Raw genomic sequence first — 16,982 nt, 5'->3', positions numbered from 1 at the left:
ATATTCGATTTATTTATATTCTTTCTTTAGTAAATCAAGTTGATTTTGATGAAGATTTTAAACCCTTTCAACCCTTCAGTTTCAAAATGTATGTGTTTAGTTAATGAAAAATGCTCTTAATCATGTAAAGACTATTGCGATTGCCAGATTTAAAATAAAAAATTGATAGGTCGATTTTTAACGTTTTCGAGCACTTTCCGAAAGTAAGTTTTTCATTCAACTTTTGATCTAATGGATCGAATTTAATAAATGACACATCAAAATTTCTTCCAATGAAATAGGAATGGCTCTTTTAAAATTTTTGTATTTTGAGAGACAATTTTTTTTGTAGCGCACCCGGTATAGAAAGTAAAAATTCTATAGAATGTATCTAGATCTAGAAACAATGGAGGAAAAATAGACCACCTCGGGTAAGTAATGGCATGTCTCAAAATTGGACCAAATTGGACCGAATTTATCATAATTTTTAGATCGCATTAGTTAAAAGATATGAAACAAAACAACTTTTGAGATATGACCTATGGATGTTTAAGTTTTACCTGAGATGTGTAACCTAAGTATTTTCGCGCCCATTACGTCATAATAACGATTTTCCCGCAAATTTTTGAATTTTTACGGGAAAATAAACTTAAAAAAGTCGCGTGAAATGCTGGAAAATAATTATGTTACACCTACCAGAAGATGGTGCACCTACCAGAAGATGGTGCACCTACCAGAAGATGGTGCACCTACGCACTTTTGGACACAGGTGGTCAGAGATGACGTTGCCAAGAAACTCAAACTGAACAAATAAGACAAGAAGATCATCATAACAACAATCAATGACATTGGGACAAAAACTAAAGTCAAAGAAACGTCAATGCGTGTCGAAAACAAAGACGATGGAATTGGTGTCAATATCGACCACTGCCATATTGTGCCAAAATCAAGCTTTCACATGCCAAACCAGCAATATCCTTCAACAATTGTGAAAATGATGAAGGAGGAGAAAGGCATAAAACTACATAATGCTCTTTATGAAGAAATTGGAATTCTTATAGGAGCAAACATTCCATCCGTCCACATACCTTTGGAAGTCAATGAAGGGGAGAATTCCGAACCACTGGCTATCAAAATGATTTTTGGATGGACCCTTTTCGGTGCCAGTGGACAACCAAAGACGGTATCGATGAACAGAATCGTTATCGAACCAGAATCTGATCTCCATCAATGTGTACAAAGAATATGGGATCAAGACTTTATTACAAACCCATCAGACCGTGACGAAGCCCTATCGATAGAGGATAAACGGTGTCACGAAAAACTGGAATCGGAAACTGTTCTCGCTGATGGAAAGTATCAAGTACCAATGCTTTGAAAGAAAGATGTAACACTTCCAAACAAGCTGAGGAGAGAACCAAACCTTCGAAAGCTTTACGACCAAACTATGACCAAATATCTTGAGATTGTTTATGCAAGAAAGATGACTTCAGAAGAGGCAGCTACCGAACACCCAAGAACATGGTATCTGCCGCAATATGGCGTCTTCAACCCAAACAAACCAGGCAAAATTCGTCTTGTGTTTGATGCAGCTGCAAAGTTTCAAGGAACAAGCTTAAACGATGCTCTATATACTGGACCAGACCTGCTTAACAATATGCTTGGAGTACTGATGAGATTCAGAACACACCACTTTGCATTTTCTGCATACATTGAAGGGATGTCCAAACAAGTGAAAGTCAACCAAGAGGACACACAATCATTGAGGTTCCTTTGGAAAGAAGATATTGATTCACCTGACCAATCGGACACATATCAATTGTTGGTTCATATTATGGGTGCTCTAAAATGATGTGCAAGGGATCACTTAGAAGACTTCGACCCAAGCACCATTGAAAGAATCTTACGATTGTTCTATGTGGATAACCTATTAAAATCTACAGAAAACATCGAAACTGGTCAAAAAATTATCAAAGAAGTTATTGACATTGACATTGGCGGAAATCGCTTAACAAAGTTCGTTAGCAACGACGCGGAACTACCCAAGAACGTACAAGAAGAATTGACATCACCTTCAGTACATATTCAGATGGAAGATGGACAAAATCATTCTACTAAAGCACTTGGCATCACTTGGAATACCAAAGAACATGTGCTGACATTCCTACCAAACATTGTGAATGCTTCTTCAACCAAGAGGGGAATCCTTAGCGTTATTAGCTCACTGTATGACCCACTGGGGTTTCTTTCCCCTTTCACCACTACTGCAAAGATAATACTACAAGATGTAAGGGAAGATGGCACAAATTGGGATGAACCATTCAAAGAAAGTGGAACAGATGGCAGTCTGGCCTATCCACTATCGACATGTTCAAGTTGGAGAGATGCTACAACATTCCGATATCATCCAAAATAGTAGAGGGCATTTTGTAAAATCGCTCGATCGTTTTGTTAGAAGCACTTGCTTGTTATACATTTTTGGAAACTTCAACCTTAGAGGAATCGAAATTACAGTGTTTCCAATTTTTTTTCGGACACTTTGGTGTGATGTGAAAGCTCTCAAAAAATTAAGATTAGAGATATATTGCAAGTATAGGTGATTTTTGTACCTAACTCGAGATATTGAGCTTCAAAAAGCGCAAAAACTACTGTTTCTGGCTGAAAAATACAGTTTTCAAGGGTTAATATCTCGAGTTAGGTACAAATATCACCTATACTTGCAATATATCTCTAATCTTAATTTTTTGAGCGCTTTCCAAAAATATACAACAGGTCTCCGTTTTCTCAAGCTAAAATTTCATTAATTTTTGACCCTATGATTTTTGCCTGAGACCGTCATATTTGTCCGAAAATCACACCAAAGTGTCCGAAAAAAAATTGGAAACATCGTAATTTCGATTTCTCTAAGGTTGAAGTTTCCAAAAATGTATTACAAGTGCTTCTAACAAAACAATCGAGCGATTTAAAAAAATCGAACAAAATTCCCCCTACTAAAATTCAACTACATATCTTTGGCGATGCATCAGAAAACGCTTATGGTGCAGTTGCTTATCTCAAAACAACCACAGAACCGATCAACGTTAGCTTTGTATCAGCCAAAGGAAGAGTTGTACCGACAAAACAAGTCCCTCTACCAAGATTGGAATTGAGTGCAGCAACAATTGCAGTACTATTATACAGCTTAACCATCAAAGAAATTGACTTGCCAATCGAGGACAGTCATTTTTGGAGTGACTCGACACTGACCCTCCAAAAATAACAAATGAAAGGAATCATTTCAAAATCTTCGTAGCAAACTGAGTCTCAGAAATTCGAGAATTGGCACAACCTACACAATGGCATCACGTTAATGGTAGAGAAAATTCTGGTGACATTACCACAAGAGGAGTCTTCAGCGTAGAAGAACTACTTCAGGGAAACAAAAAACGAAGTTGGCTCAAAGGACCATCATTCTTAATGGCAGACGAATCAACTTGGAAGGACAAGAAAATTGAAGAAATCGACCCTGGTGATACCGAAATCAGAAAAACCTTCATTTCAATGATTAGACAGGACAATTCAACCTGGTTACCTTACACGGATTACTCAAACTTTAACAAGATTGTACGTTACATGGCTTGGGTTCTAGAAGCTAAAAGAAAACGTAAGAATTTCAAGAAGAAACGAGACAAGGGAAAACCTTACCTAACACCAGAAGAAATCAAAGCTGCAACAATTATCGTCATCAAGGATGTTCAGCTATCAGAATTCGATGAAAAAATCGATGACCTTACAAAGAAACAGGAAGTTGAAAAGGAGAGCAAACTCTATCAATTCAAACCATTCCTAGACAAAAATGGTATCTTGAGAATCGGTGGTAGACTCAAGAATGCCCCTGTTTCATTAGAAGCAAAACATCAAATTGTTATCCCCAAAGGACATGTTGCATCACTCACTGCTGAGAAATATCACAAAGAGAATGGTCACAGTGGTGTAAATCAAATCTTATCCGAAGTTATACAGAAATATTGGATATTATGTGGAAGACAAGTAATCAATACAGTCATAAAAGCGTGCGTGGAATGTCAAAGATTTAAAAACAAACCTGAGATTCCGATGATGGCTGACTTACCTACCAGCAGAATGCAACTCAACCAACCACCATTCACCAACACTGGTGTGGGTTTTTTTCGGACCAATCCTCGTTAAACAAGGTCGCAAACGTCTGAAGCGCTGGGTTTCACTATTTACATGCATGACGGTCCGATGCGTCCATTATGAAGTTGTAGCAAGTATCACTACTAGGTCTGAAAACATCAATTGTGGACACGGTTGATGTTTTTTATCCACAGTCGATCGTTTTTATGGACAGTTTTTTCTTTTTCTTGACAGTCGATGCCTGGAAATAGACAGTCAATACTTTTCATGAACTGCCGAGATTATTTAATTGACTTTCGATATCTGATATCCACTGTCGATTAGCTGATCTCGGCAGTCGATAGCTGATCTCGGCTGTCGATAGCTGATCTCGACTGTCGATAGCTGATCTTGACTGTCGATTAGTTGATCTCGGCAGTCGATTCTTACCTTGACTGTCGATTAGCTTTTATCTCGACTGTCGATGGCTGATCTTTTACTAGCCAAGAAATTCTAACTTTCAAAGGATCAGATTATTTTTTAGGTTACGTCATATCTTCCTTCGTTTCGAGCGTAAAAACTCCTACACTTCGTAAGTAAGGCCTAAAAGCCTGGAGTTGTTTATTGTGTGGACTACACTTTTATTTTAAGAAACTAGTTTTACCAAGCAGCCTCAATGTTTCTTAAGAAATCGACCTTTTGAGCCTTAAATGTTTCTTACATGTTTCTAAACTTTTTGACATAATCAGCCTATTTTTCATGCAAAGAAAAAGCATTTGTTTTGATTGGAAGGTTCTTAAAAAACCGAATTAAAAAAATTCTATTTTCTCATTCTCAGCATGTTTCTAAGATGTTTCTCAGTTTTTAGGCATTCTGAGCCTCCTGTTTCTTAAAAGTGTGTTTCTTAAAAAAAGAAAAAACGTGTAATTCTTTTCCTCACGCTACGAATATTATGTTTTGTTTTGACACGTGATTACCAATTAGCCAATCAACATTCGGAAGAAGGGAGCTGAAATGGTTAGGATAATTGATTTTGGATTACTTTATTCAACGGGCTCGGATGGTGCTCAAATAGTTGGGACCAAAGTTCGTAAATATGGATTCAAACGGTTAGGATTGGAAATGATCTTCAAGGGGTTCGGGACTGGTCAAACGATTAGGAGCAAAGTGAAGAGAACTGTGCACGTGAGGATGCTCGAGGTCACTACTCAAGAAAACACAAGATTGGTATTTTCATCAAAGGATGCAAGATTTTTTAGCCGTATATATCCAGGATGTTTGCTGTTTGAGTCTTCCAATTTGAGGAAAGGAAAAGAAAAGGCAAAGGTAAATATTTTTTGGACACTTTTGCTTTAAAAGGATAAACAGTTAAATATGAAATTCAGTCCAGAGATTTCTTTTTATGGTCCTGAGCAAAACCTCCAAATTTTACAAGCTACAAGTTTTTCAAAATTGAGATATTTAGGTTTGGGATTTACTAATTCTGCTTGAAAAGAAATAATTTTAAGGTGAGGTACGATAACCTCATATTTTTTCCAAAAGTCATATATATTATATTGACTTCAGGGTGTTAGTTCCTAAAGAATATTTGGAAGACTTTGAGTGGAATCTTTTAGCCAAGTTTCATTTTTTCATGTTATTCCTTTTAAAGCAAGGCTTTATTTTTATTACCACACTCCTTACACAATAATAACAATAGCCTGATTAAATTCTAATCATACATATTGGGCCATTCAAGAATTTGTCTGTATGTAACAACGCAAGGGGGGGCAGACGACACAAGAATTTCAAAATTACCAAGGCAAGAGAACAAACTATTAATTTCCATTAAAAACATAAAAAAAGAGTGGAATTTTCAATGCATTTTGCGTCGTTCGACAGGTGGGTTACAAATATTTTCTGTAATTGCCCATTTCAAGTACACATTTTTTTATAGAAGAACAAACTATTTTATAAAAGAACAAACTATATAAGAACATATAAGGCTTTGGTAGCCAAAATCTTAAGAACAAGTTAAGAATATTTTTAAGGTTTTGTGGGCTTAAAACTGATCACTCAGAAAAATAAACAAAGATACTAAAAAAATGCTGAATAATATAACATAGTAATAGTAATAACATATTAAACATTTTTAGGCTTGAAATTGAAAAGTTACACCCTCGACTCCATGGCTTATCTAACCCCCTTACGCTATTGATGATTCTGATGGACGCGTTGACGGGGGATATAAGCCCTGGTGCACTTTAAAAACGAAAGTACTTTTAGGCATGTACGCGAAACGTATGTCGATTAGCATAATCCCGCCATTTTACAAATTCCGAGAATTTGAAAAAATCAAAACAAGCTAAATATGTAATGAATGGCTGATGTAAATAGTAAATTTAAAAGTCAAAGACAGATTCTCAACATGAAGAAGTTGAAGTATGAAGAACTCTTGGCAAACCAATCAATTGACAAAATTGAAAAATGTCATTTAAAAAAATGAAACTTGATTGGCAGAGAAAGATACTATGAGACCTTGATAAGCAGTCTATCCCTGCACTGAGCGAACTGGAACTGCTTGTAAAACGATTTTTTACAGAAAGACAAAAGGACTATGGAAAATAGTTTAAAGATTCACTCGAAAAGACCCTCTGCTGTCCACACATAATTGTTTTGCTTCAACTGATTTCCAACAGCAATCTTGCATGTTTCTTTATAATCTGATCACTCGTGATGAATGACTGACTGATGTTTATGCATGTTTATGCATTTTGACATCTTGTCCATGACCATGGCATGGGCATCAGGAGTATGAAAAAGAAAAAAGCATACATCTCCAGTGATTGCTTGACTGGTAGTCAAAATGAACTGATCGGTGAAGAAGCTTTTTCAGAAAAACTTGAGATTACGTACAATACAAACTCACTGCAAAAATGTTCTGGTTATGGTTTATACAATTAAAAGCTTGGCAATTATGTGAACAATTCTAATCAACTGATGAATGTGTAAAAGCAAGAAACTTCAAGTATTGAAAAAGAAATAAATCTGTTTCTTTAAACATATCCTATTACCAGACTGAAAATTTATTTATATTGACCGTAAATGTCAAAAAGTATACAAATTAGTATGGTACAGTGTGTATATTGGACTAAATTTGACAAAAAATGTTGAAGCTGGAAGTAGTTTTTTTATCGGGATACAATTTATGCAAACATATAACAAATCTGTCATCTAGATTATCAATTATGACATGTTAGACTTTTTTGGATTTCAGTTGAATTTATTCTGACCTAAAGATTATGTTTCACTGTCGTCATCATGTTCTGATTTGCTACATAACAAAATTTTTGGAAAGTTTTCCATAGAGTCTTCAGTTTTTAACCTATTTTGAGGATAAAATCAAATAGGAGTACAGTCATCTAAAGTATTATTAAGTGTCAAATTTTATTATTTTATAGATGAATATTTCTGGACATTGTTTCAAAAGATAGCAATCAACTACATTTTGGTCAAAATTCCAGAATAGAACTTTAAGATTATATATGTCTTTTCAGTTCAAGTTCTGTTATTTTGATACAAAATGATTGAGAAATTTACTACAAAAAATACATATCTCTGCTTTTTTTTTGTAAATGTCACATTTTCTTTGGAGCAAAGCTGTTTCATTTTAAAGCATCTGATACTTTGAAGCTGAAAGGACTGATAAAACAAGATTAATTTTTGGAACTTTTTTCAATCAAAATTAGGAACCATTAAAGGCAAAAATAAAATTTGGAATTTGTACTTTACCTTCACTGTTCTCGAGACTTGACAAAATTGATAATAATACCTTGAAGCGTTGAAGGAAGAAATTTTTTGGCAGGAATTTAATTTGGCGGGTGGTTGAAAAAGTTTTTTCAGAGGAATTTAATTTGGCGGATGTGGCTCTTCCAGAAAAAATCCGTTCATGGGGGAGTGGAGGATATATTATTTTTTTCATGAATTACCCCTGGACATTTTGATTTTTAACCCCCTGGACACGAGTTATATCCCTGGACAAACATCAAATCAACCCCGTGGACACAAAAAATTACCCCTGGACATTGGAATTTACCCCCTGGACATTCTTTGGTATTTTTTCAATACCCCTGGACAATTCATCCTCCACCCCCCATGAACGGATTTTTTCTGGAAGAGCCCATTGCTAGAAAAAAGAAATTAGGCGAGAATTTAATTTGGCGTTTGAAGGATATTTTTGGCCAAAAAATGTTACCAAATAAGTAAAAACCTGTTTTTAAGGCCTGAAATAGCACAAATTTGGAGAATACACGAGATAAATTAAATTTGGCGGGAATTTAATTTGACGTATGGCGGAAAAAAGAAACTTTGGTGGAAACTTAATTTGGCAGATTCCTGGTAAATCCGCCAAATTTTATTTCCGTCATAATTTATTCCTTTAAGGTAGTCCTTGATTACAATAGACCTCTTTTTAATATTGAAATTCAACAAAATCTAATATTATTTTCAAGCCTTTCCCATGAACATTTTCCATAGGACCAGTAAATATTTCTAACTTTTTTTGTTAATTGAATAAAACGAAATGTTCCAAGTTTATTAAAGTTTCATGTAAAATGTATTTTTGATCATCTGCCAAATCTCTAAAAAACTTATTACGCCATGTTTTTATTATCAAAACCCTGAGTTGAAAATCGTTTAAAGATTCACAAGAAAAATCTTAAAAATGGCACGTATAAAGATTCACACAAGATTATCAAATTCATTTTACTAGTCAGAAAACTCATATTACTGTAATTAGAATTTAACTTCAAACTCTATACAATGATTCATAGCTAGCATTAAAATTTTCATAAAATTTCAAATGGGTATTTTACATAATTCAATGTGTTCTCTAAATAAAAAAATAAATTCTTAATGAATGATGATATAGTAACAGAACAAAATTCACCAAAATTAGTTATCGCCAAAATTGAAAGAATTGCTTCCTCACCCTGCCTCACCATAATAAGGGCCCCTAATAAGTTCTTGCCAGAATTAAAATTTCCAGTGATTTTCCTAAGGGGCCGTCCACATAGTACGTACACACTAAGGGGGAGAGAGGGTGTCTTCTCAAAAGCATATGCTTGCGTACAGAGGGGAAGGGGTCGAAAGAAAAAGTAAGTACGCAGAAAAGAAAAATTTACAGCCCTTTTTTTGCTTGTAAAATTGGTTGAAAGAGAATAAAAAGAGAATTATTATTCGCTTGTTCCTTACAAAATATCAGCTGTTTCTCTCTCATAGGAAAAGGGGAAAACCCAAGCCTTTTGAATTTGATTTTTTTTTCAGCCAGGGGGGGGGTGTGAATGAAAAAAGTACGTACTCACCAGGGTGTATAGCTATTTGCATCTGCTTGCCTATAGGGGGAGGGGTATATATACTCAATTTTTGACATTTTAGTGGGTACGTACTATATGGACGGCCCCTAGTAACAACAAAGTTCTATTTGAAACACTAATTTTTTAGCATAAAAGAACCACTTTATACACTACGTGCTATTTGCCCAAATTAGTTTTTGCCAAAATTAAAAATTGGATTTCTCTTCAAAACCACATTTATAAAAAAATTCTATTTTATTTAGCTCCTTGCCAAAATAAGTTCTCTCCAAAGTAATTGTATTCCCCAAATCCTTATTTTTTCGCAAATTTTGCCTCTTGCTGATTTCACCATTTTATCTCCAATTGTCCCTTTTCGTTAAATAATTGTTTTTCAGCAGTGAAGTGAAAGTAACAAAGATCAAGCATTTTCACTCTTAATTGTTGCACATGTCCATAAAGTGTCCATCAATCTTTTCTTTCTTATTATTTAAACCAGTTAAACATCATAACAGTGGCCAAATGTTTAAAATTAACTTCAACTGACACTGATGACTGAGCAATGCATTTAGTTATTTAGCATCCTGGAAAACCAGGGCTAACAAATAGTGCAATCTCTCAGAGTTTTTATAGCTCATGCTTACTCCAATCAGCCAATTAGTCACAAAAGCAAGATGCAATGATGATGTTGAGGGCATGATACTTTTCATGTTTTTACACACAAAAACATTATGTTGTTGTACAAAATTCTGATTGAATTCAGCAGGCACGACGCAACGGGTACGGCAGGTACGGCGGCCGCCGTACCAGATTTTCACAAAAATACCCGAAGTTTTCGTCTTCGTCGGTAAAATCGCTACAAAATTGCTTAAATTTCCTCATTCGCCGTACCAGATATAAAAAGCTTCCGTCGTGCCTGAATTCATCCTACTGCTACTGTCACTGTCGTTCATCTTTCCCAGCTGTGGTGACATGATATGGGTGGACAATTGGAGTTTACGTTCTTGAGGCTGGATATAAAAATTCTATCGGCTACTTTTTGGATGAGCAGCATCAGCATCAGAGTCAGCCAGCAAAAGCATTAAAGCCGATGAAAATGTTTTATTTATTTTTCACATAATCTAAAAGTGAGAAAGAAAGCAATAATTTCAAGGTTGAAATTTCTTTAGATTTGCTGAGTGTGTTTAAAGCCAGTTAATTTATAGCTTTAACTGTTTAAGACCAGTTCACAGCAGTTTTCTGCACCAACCCTAAAACTTCACCACAAAAAAATATCCATATCAGAGAGCCAAATTTAAAAAACAGTAATTGGAAGTTGAGACTTATTGCAAGGCTACTAATTTATTTTGAGCAAGTAAAAAAACATTAAAAGACAGAGGAAAGCCATTCTCTATTCCAAACAACAGACACAGTCATTTTCTACTTGCATTTCCCTTCCAAATGTCCAAATCAACATTATTTTCGTTTCCCATGCCAAATGGTCATACGGAGAAGAACTATTTACAGCATTTTGATATAAATTATTTTAGTAAGTGTGCTCGCAGCTCGGCTGTACTTGTCTTCGCAACATATTGCCCACACTCAAGCTGCCAGAGTCCAAAGGTCGAAAAATATCAAGATTCTTGATATTTTCTCTTCTAAAGTACCAGGGCCCTAAACGATTCCTCCAATTATACGGTACTGGCCTCTTTAAGTCGCAGAATCGTTTATCGGCCCTGGCTCGCGAGGGTGGAAAAGTTAAGAACATCTGAAGCCTTCAAAAATTTTGGACATATTGTTATGAAATGTGTAGCTATCAGTGAACTAAGACCAATGCAAATATCTAACATAACAAAACGAATACCTTCAAGAGACATAAAAGTAGTAAAATGTAAACAATTAAAATCACGTGTCCAAAACAAACTTGTAAAACAATTGAAACAATCATTTTTTTATTTTGATTTTGTATCCCGCTGCATACGGTTTGTTTACAAATATCGTCAGTACTTTTATGTCCCTTTAAGTGGGTAAATTTTTGTGTGTACTAATTTTTGCAAGACGAGATAATATGAGTTAAATTTCGCGAAATGACCTTCTTTATTTAATTTAGCGACTATATAAATTGTAACTAGAAAAGAGATGTGTGTTTTTTAAAGGAACAAAGGCAGACAAAGTCCAAAAGCTTTCAAAAAAATTTTAGGAGGTTCATTGAGTTTACAATTGAAATGAAGGGTTGAACTCGTAATGTAATAATTTGATTTCTTTCTTTCATTTCGCGAACTTCTATTTTCGTGATTGTAAAATTCCAAATAATTTCTTGTGGACTAATTTTCACAAATCAAAGGCCTTCAAAATTTTTGCGTGGACTAAATTTTGCAAAAATGGCCAAAATTCACGAAAACTGTGAAAATTTATCCATTTTTAAGGTACGTAATAAATTAATATAATATAAATTGATAATCTCTGAAATTTAAGGAAATCTTTGAGACAATCCAAGTCACTCGTTTTCAACAATTATAAAAAATATTAGTTTAATGATAGATATTCTGATATCGAAGTATAAAAACAAAACAAAACAACTAAAGCTTAATGTGTGCTTTCATCCAATGAAATTCTTCAGACTGCTCATGCCCAATAAACCAAATGTTATCGTTCTCAATGGCAACAATCATTGGTCTTGTAAGAGAACTAAGCAACACAGGATCTTCAATAGTGCCCACATTATTCCCATACCATAGGCCAGTTTCTTGATCTTTGAAAGCATTGAAGCTTGTTATTTCTGCATATACTTCATTTTCAATTTTGATCAACTTATTGATCTGAACAAACAGTTCTTTGGTTTTAAAATAACAAAATTCTCCAACTTTATAAAAAACATGATCCTCAATCTCATCACAATCTTGTCCAATTTTCTTGAAACTTTTAGCTATCAAGCTGTTTGTTTTGAAAAATGTTTGTTGTTCTTTGGTTAATGAAAACTCTTTTCCTCGATCAACATTTTCAATCACCCCTTCACGTTGAAAAACAGCATTACTCAGTGCACACAGGGTATTGTTCCGATCGTATAAATGGCTGAATTTTCCCATGAACTGTGAAAACAGAACCCAGTCAAGAATCTAAAAGTGGAAGAAACATTATTTATCAATACCCCTATTCTATCAGTTTACCCTTTTTTTATAAACAACTCCATTTTTTGTCATGCCTGGATTTGCTAACGATTTTTCGAAATAATTTTTGCAGGAATTACTTTTCACTTTTTTCATGGGTTTTCGGCAAAATCCTGAAAATTTGAACCCACGAAATATAATTTTTGCCAATTTAATTGAAAAAGGTTTTTAGATATCAAATACTTGGGTAATCTTACTTGTGTAGTTTCCATGATACATTCCTCCACTTTTGCTCGATTCATGACTCGTCTTGTTATCCAGCTATTCATCCTCTCAAAGGCGTACATCCAAAAGGCGTAGAGTGGACCATTATCCCTGATCTTGTTGATGATATGGTGTAGTAAATGGGTTGTTATATTCGCAATTTGGATTGTACAATCCCTTTCAAGAAAAGTTAGTGCGACTTCCATATCTTCTGTCAGTGCTGTCAGTTCTTCTTCGTCAAACTGCCTGGCATGACTTCTAGCCAGCACGTCAAAGAAGAATACCAGAGTGCGCCGTTGTTTCAACTCCAGCATATCCTTCAGGAGATATGTCCAAACACGATTTGCGGTGTACTAGAAGTAAAGGTTACGAAATGTAATTGTAATTTCAAATCTTTGTTATTGGGAACTCTTTTTGAACATGCTGAGAATGAACAAACTCAAAATTATTCTACAGCTCATCTGGTAGTCTATTACACAATATTTAAAACATCCAAAAGTTTACTCCACCATTAAAACATAAAAGTCATTAAATTAATTCATAAATATTGATCTTATTTGCTTCATACCTCTGTACAACCATGTGTATTTTTCAACGCAACTTTTGGTGCAGTGAAAACATCCCCAGTGAACCCAGAGCAATGACTTGGAAACCTTAGCTCCTTTTTACACCTGTTAGAAAAAGATAATTCATTCATTTCTAAGAAATTAAACATTAGGCGTACAAACTTTCTTCACGAGCAGAGATTTTCCAAATTTCAAAGTACACTTTAAATCTAGGCAAAAGAGTTTATGTAAAAATTTTGTCTTTAGCTGCTAATTAAGAGGGAACGATTTTTGTTTCAATATTTGGTAGATAGCACTCACCTGTGATTTCCAATGTTAATATCATCTTCAGTCAATGTTTTGAATTTTTTTGGACGGCAATTCTTCTTCGATATGGCAAGTTCATCCTCAGCATATTGCATTTTCTGTTCATCCACTTTACCTAAAGTCAAAAGGAAAATTGCATAGTGTGCATAGCAGTGCATAGGGGTCTGAACTCCCTTTTTTTCATACCAGTCTGTACCAGTAGGGTATAAAAAAGAAATTCTGCCCAAAGATATGGAAGGAATCTGGAATTTCAAATCGTCATATCTTTAGTTCTTAAAAATATTTGGAGATGTTACTTCAGACCATGGAAGGCTATTTTATTCTGCCCATCCAATTTTGATAACAAGATGATGCAAATTTATGTGATAAATATTTTACCTATCAGCCAGTTAATGATTGTGTGAACAACATCAGTGATCGTGTGCATACCATCTGGTTGATAATGTTCATGGTAGCGATGGTAGCTCAATTTCATGAAGCAGTATGTTCCTGAAAAGAAAATCAATTTCAGATGAAGTCTTTCACAATTTACTTCTACAAGTGACAAAAAATTAAGAGCCTCTAGCTCCCTGGTGAGAACGAAATGACTAAATTAGCATTTTTACATTAGATTATTATCATTTACCTTTAGTGCCTTTTTCTTTGGCGTAATTCTTTTTTTGGTTTTTAGATTTCAGAGATTCAAATTTCTTCCTTGTATCAGCTTCTTCCTCTGGTGTAAACGAAATAGGTTTTTCTCTGTTCTCGATTTTGCTGTATGACTTGCTTTTCCGGAGACAATGAGTTGCTTCTAGATATCTGGAAGACGAATGAAAAATAGGAAAAGTCAAATTGAAATTAATTGTTGGGGACTTTTTGCAATATTTGGGGAAAAATCGCCTCATATCACTTTAGAAAGAGCACCTCTACTTTTTTTCTAAAAAAGTCAGGAAAAGTATGGCGCAAAAAATGCTAAGAATTGACATTCTGCGGTACCTCGAATCTAATTAATCGACTTAGGTTGACAAAATTATTTTACATACCCCTATTGTTTGGGTACAGTTTGCTCAATGCATGGCAGTAGCAACCTTCGATTTTACACCATGGACAAGGCATCCGACCACCAGTACCTATAAAAGAATGAGATAAATTTTAAAAACAAACAATTTAACAAATATTTTTGCAAATTTTTCATTCTTTCTCTCAAAGGTGTGAAAAAGGCTTAAAATTTCAGGGTAGTTCAGAAACTTTTATGCTTATATAAAAATAGTGTAGAGCAAGAGAGAACCAATTTGAAATTTTTTTCAGATCTCAAAATTACCAACCTGGCTGTTGTAGAACTTTACCAATAGCAGGGAAGTCCAGGATGTACTGTAAAAGGCGCACTTTGATCTCAATAGGAGCAGCCATATACTCTGGTTGGTACATTTGACAATGGGATAGAACCATCAACTCGTCAACTAAGATGTCTAGGTACGGGTCTATATGAAAAGCTTCTTTTCGGCCATTGCCTGGGATTATGCCAACAAGCATGATACCACCAACTGACTTTCTTAGTGCACTGGGGAAGTTCAGCAAGGAAATCATCAGGGGCCACATGGAGTAAACTGTGTGCATAGTTTTGAATGGGTTGACCCCATCACTGCAGAAACTCATTGCACATCCATTTGATCCGTCAAATTCCCCATCTTTACTGAACCATTTTCCCCATCTTGCAGTGTCCCAAATATCCTTTATGTACCCATCTTTTGGGCGAACAGTGTGTGCATTTAGAATTCTAACCGAGTTCTCGTCTCCATATAGGCGAGCAATCCTCGGTCCTATTGGAAAATACTTGAATGTCTTTTGCTTGCTTCTGTCTTTGCCACATGTTGGACAGTTTGTGAGCGTTGAAAATTCATCACGGAAAACAAAACAGTCTCCTTCACAAGATTTGAAGGTTTCAATCGGGATCAGAAAATCCTTGATCTTTGCTTTGGCTTCATCATATGATACACACGATTCATTAGGCTTTGGCAATTTGAAAAGTTTGTCACATCGGAAACTTTCAGAAACTGTAGCTTTTGCATAGCTTGGGTGTGAAACAAACTTTCTGAACTCTAAATAAATGTGGTCTAGGACTGAGATGTCAGACCCTTCAAATAAATGTGTGGTTGCAGCTGGGTGGTCATTGAAGAGGGTAGGGTAATTAGGACATTCAATTGTTGGTAGTTGATTATATTGGTCGGATTTGGCTATATGTAGCAATGCGTCTTCACTTGCGTGTCGATAAACTGTCTTAGAGCAGCGGATACGACCATTACATCTATGGCTGCTGCAGAAACAAGCGACAGCTATAAAAGAATTGAAGTTGAATTCATCTTTTTTTACTTTCACAGCCATTCTACTCGAGAGGAAATCAAAGACACAAATATCAAGAGCTACTCTATGGCTTCTACCAGAACTGTAAGATTTATTGTTTAAAACCCTCACGTGCTTCACAGCTTCTCTTGCCTTCTCTCCCCGGACAAAATACATCCTCCACCCGGGGTGTACGAGCATTTTCTAGAAGAACCCAATCGAGTCTAATGCTTAAATTTTCATAATATCTGAGTCTAGATATGCTTATAAGTGTAATGCTTATGAAAAATGTATTTATATGTTAAGAATATTTCACCCTAAATTTTAGTAATTTTAGTAATTTCTTAAATACTTGATGTATTGCTTATTGTTTTAGGTTTCAATACCCGTTGTCGAAATGCTTCACAATCAACCTGGCAATAAAACATCAAGTAAAACAAGCGATCATAATTTCAAGCAAAATTAGTGATTATCGAGAAAACTGGGTAAGTGAAGGATATAATTGTAATGTTAGATTGACCTTGGTTAACCATAATCGTTTATCTCTATATTTTTATCTCCACTCTTCAAAGCTTGCATGTACTTAGCAAAATCAGGTCAATAGCACTTAATTATGCCACCCCTCCCTATTTTGTTAATTTTTATTTGGAGTATCCACCCCTAGGTAAGGATTGAAAATTATCGGTTAACCTGGAACTGGTCACAGTGTATAAGACAGTATCACTGACTAGTGATAATAGAATATAAGGAGAACATTTATTTATCACTTATTTTCTTTTAGATAACAGTGTTGGAATAGACAGCTTTACGTACTAATGACGCTCTTTTTCGTTTTGATATGACGGCAAAATGCTTTATGATGCTTCAAATTTTTTTATTGTATTATATTAGTAGATCACATATTTATTTTTATAAGCATACATGTTTTTTTTTTATAAGCAAGTGTATGCCCCTTGGTCAGGCTCGTGTATGCTTAAGTTCTCAAAGCATCCAGGCATAGTTTATGCTTATTATAT

The 16,982-nt window shown here is 35.0% G+C and overlaps 2 protein-coding genes and 1 long non-coding RNA gene across 3 annotated transcripts; all 3 read left to right on the top strand.

The window, feature by feature from the left end:
* Nucleotides 1-1,462: 1,462 nt before the first annotated feature.
* Nucleotides 1,463-2,395, top strand: LOC136797789 (uncharacterized). The gene is made up of 2 exons (XM_067054373.1): nucleotides 1,463-1,817; nucleotides 1,923-2,395. The coding sequence occupies exons 1-2, from the start codon at nucleotides 1,463-1,465 to the stop codon at nucleotides 2,393-2,395; spliced, it is 828 nt and encodes a 275-aa protein (XP_066910474.1).
* Nucleotides 2,396-3,435: 1,040 nt separating this feature from the next.
* On the top strand, nucleotides 3,436-4,167 carry LOC136797788 (uncharacterized). The gene has a single exon (XM_067054372.1). The coding sequence runs from the start codon at nucleotides 3,436-3,438 to the stop codon at nucleotides 4,165-4,167; it is 732 nt and encodes a 243-aa protein (XP_066910473.1).
* Nucleotides 4,168-5,060: 893 nt separating this feature from the next.
* Nucleotides 5,061-16,825, top strand: LOC136797774 (uncharacterized). Its single transcript, XR_010845297.1, has 4 exons — nucleotides 5,061-5,421; nucleotides 16,005-16,071; nucleotides 16,343-16,451; nucleotides 16,748-16,825. It is a non-coding gene; the product is annotated as an uncharacterized lncRNA (long non-coding RNA).
* The last annotated feature ends 157 nt before the right edge of the window (nucleotides 16,826-16,982 follow it).

Source organism: Clytia hemisphaerica, unplaced genomic scaffold (assembly GCF_902728285.1).
Source record: "Clytia hemisphaerica strain Z4C2 unplaced genomic scaffold, Clytia hemisphaerica genome assembly, whole genome shotgun sequence".
Taxonomy (NCBI): domain Eukaryota; kingdom Metazoa; phylum Cnidaria; class Hydrozoa; order Leptothecata; family Clytiidae; genus Clytia; species Clytia hemisphaerica.
Note: the sequence above shows the minus strand (reverse complement) of the source record. Positions and strands in the feature narration are given on the sequence as shown.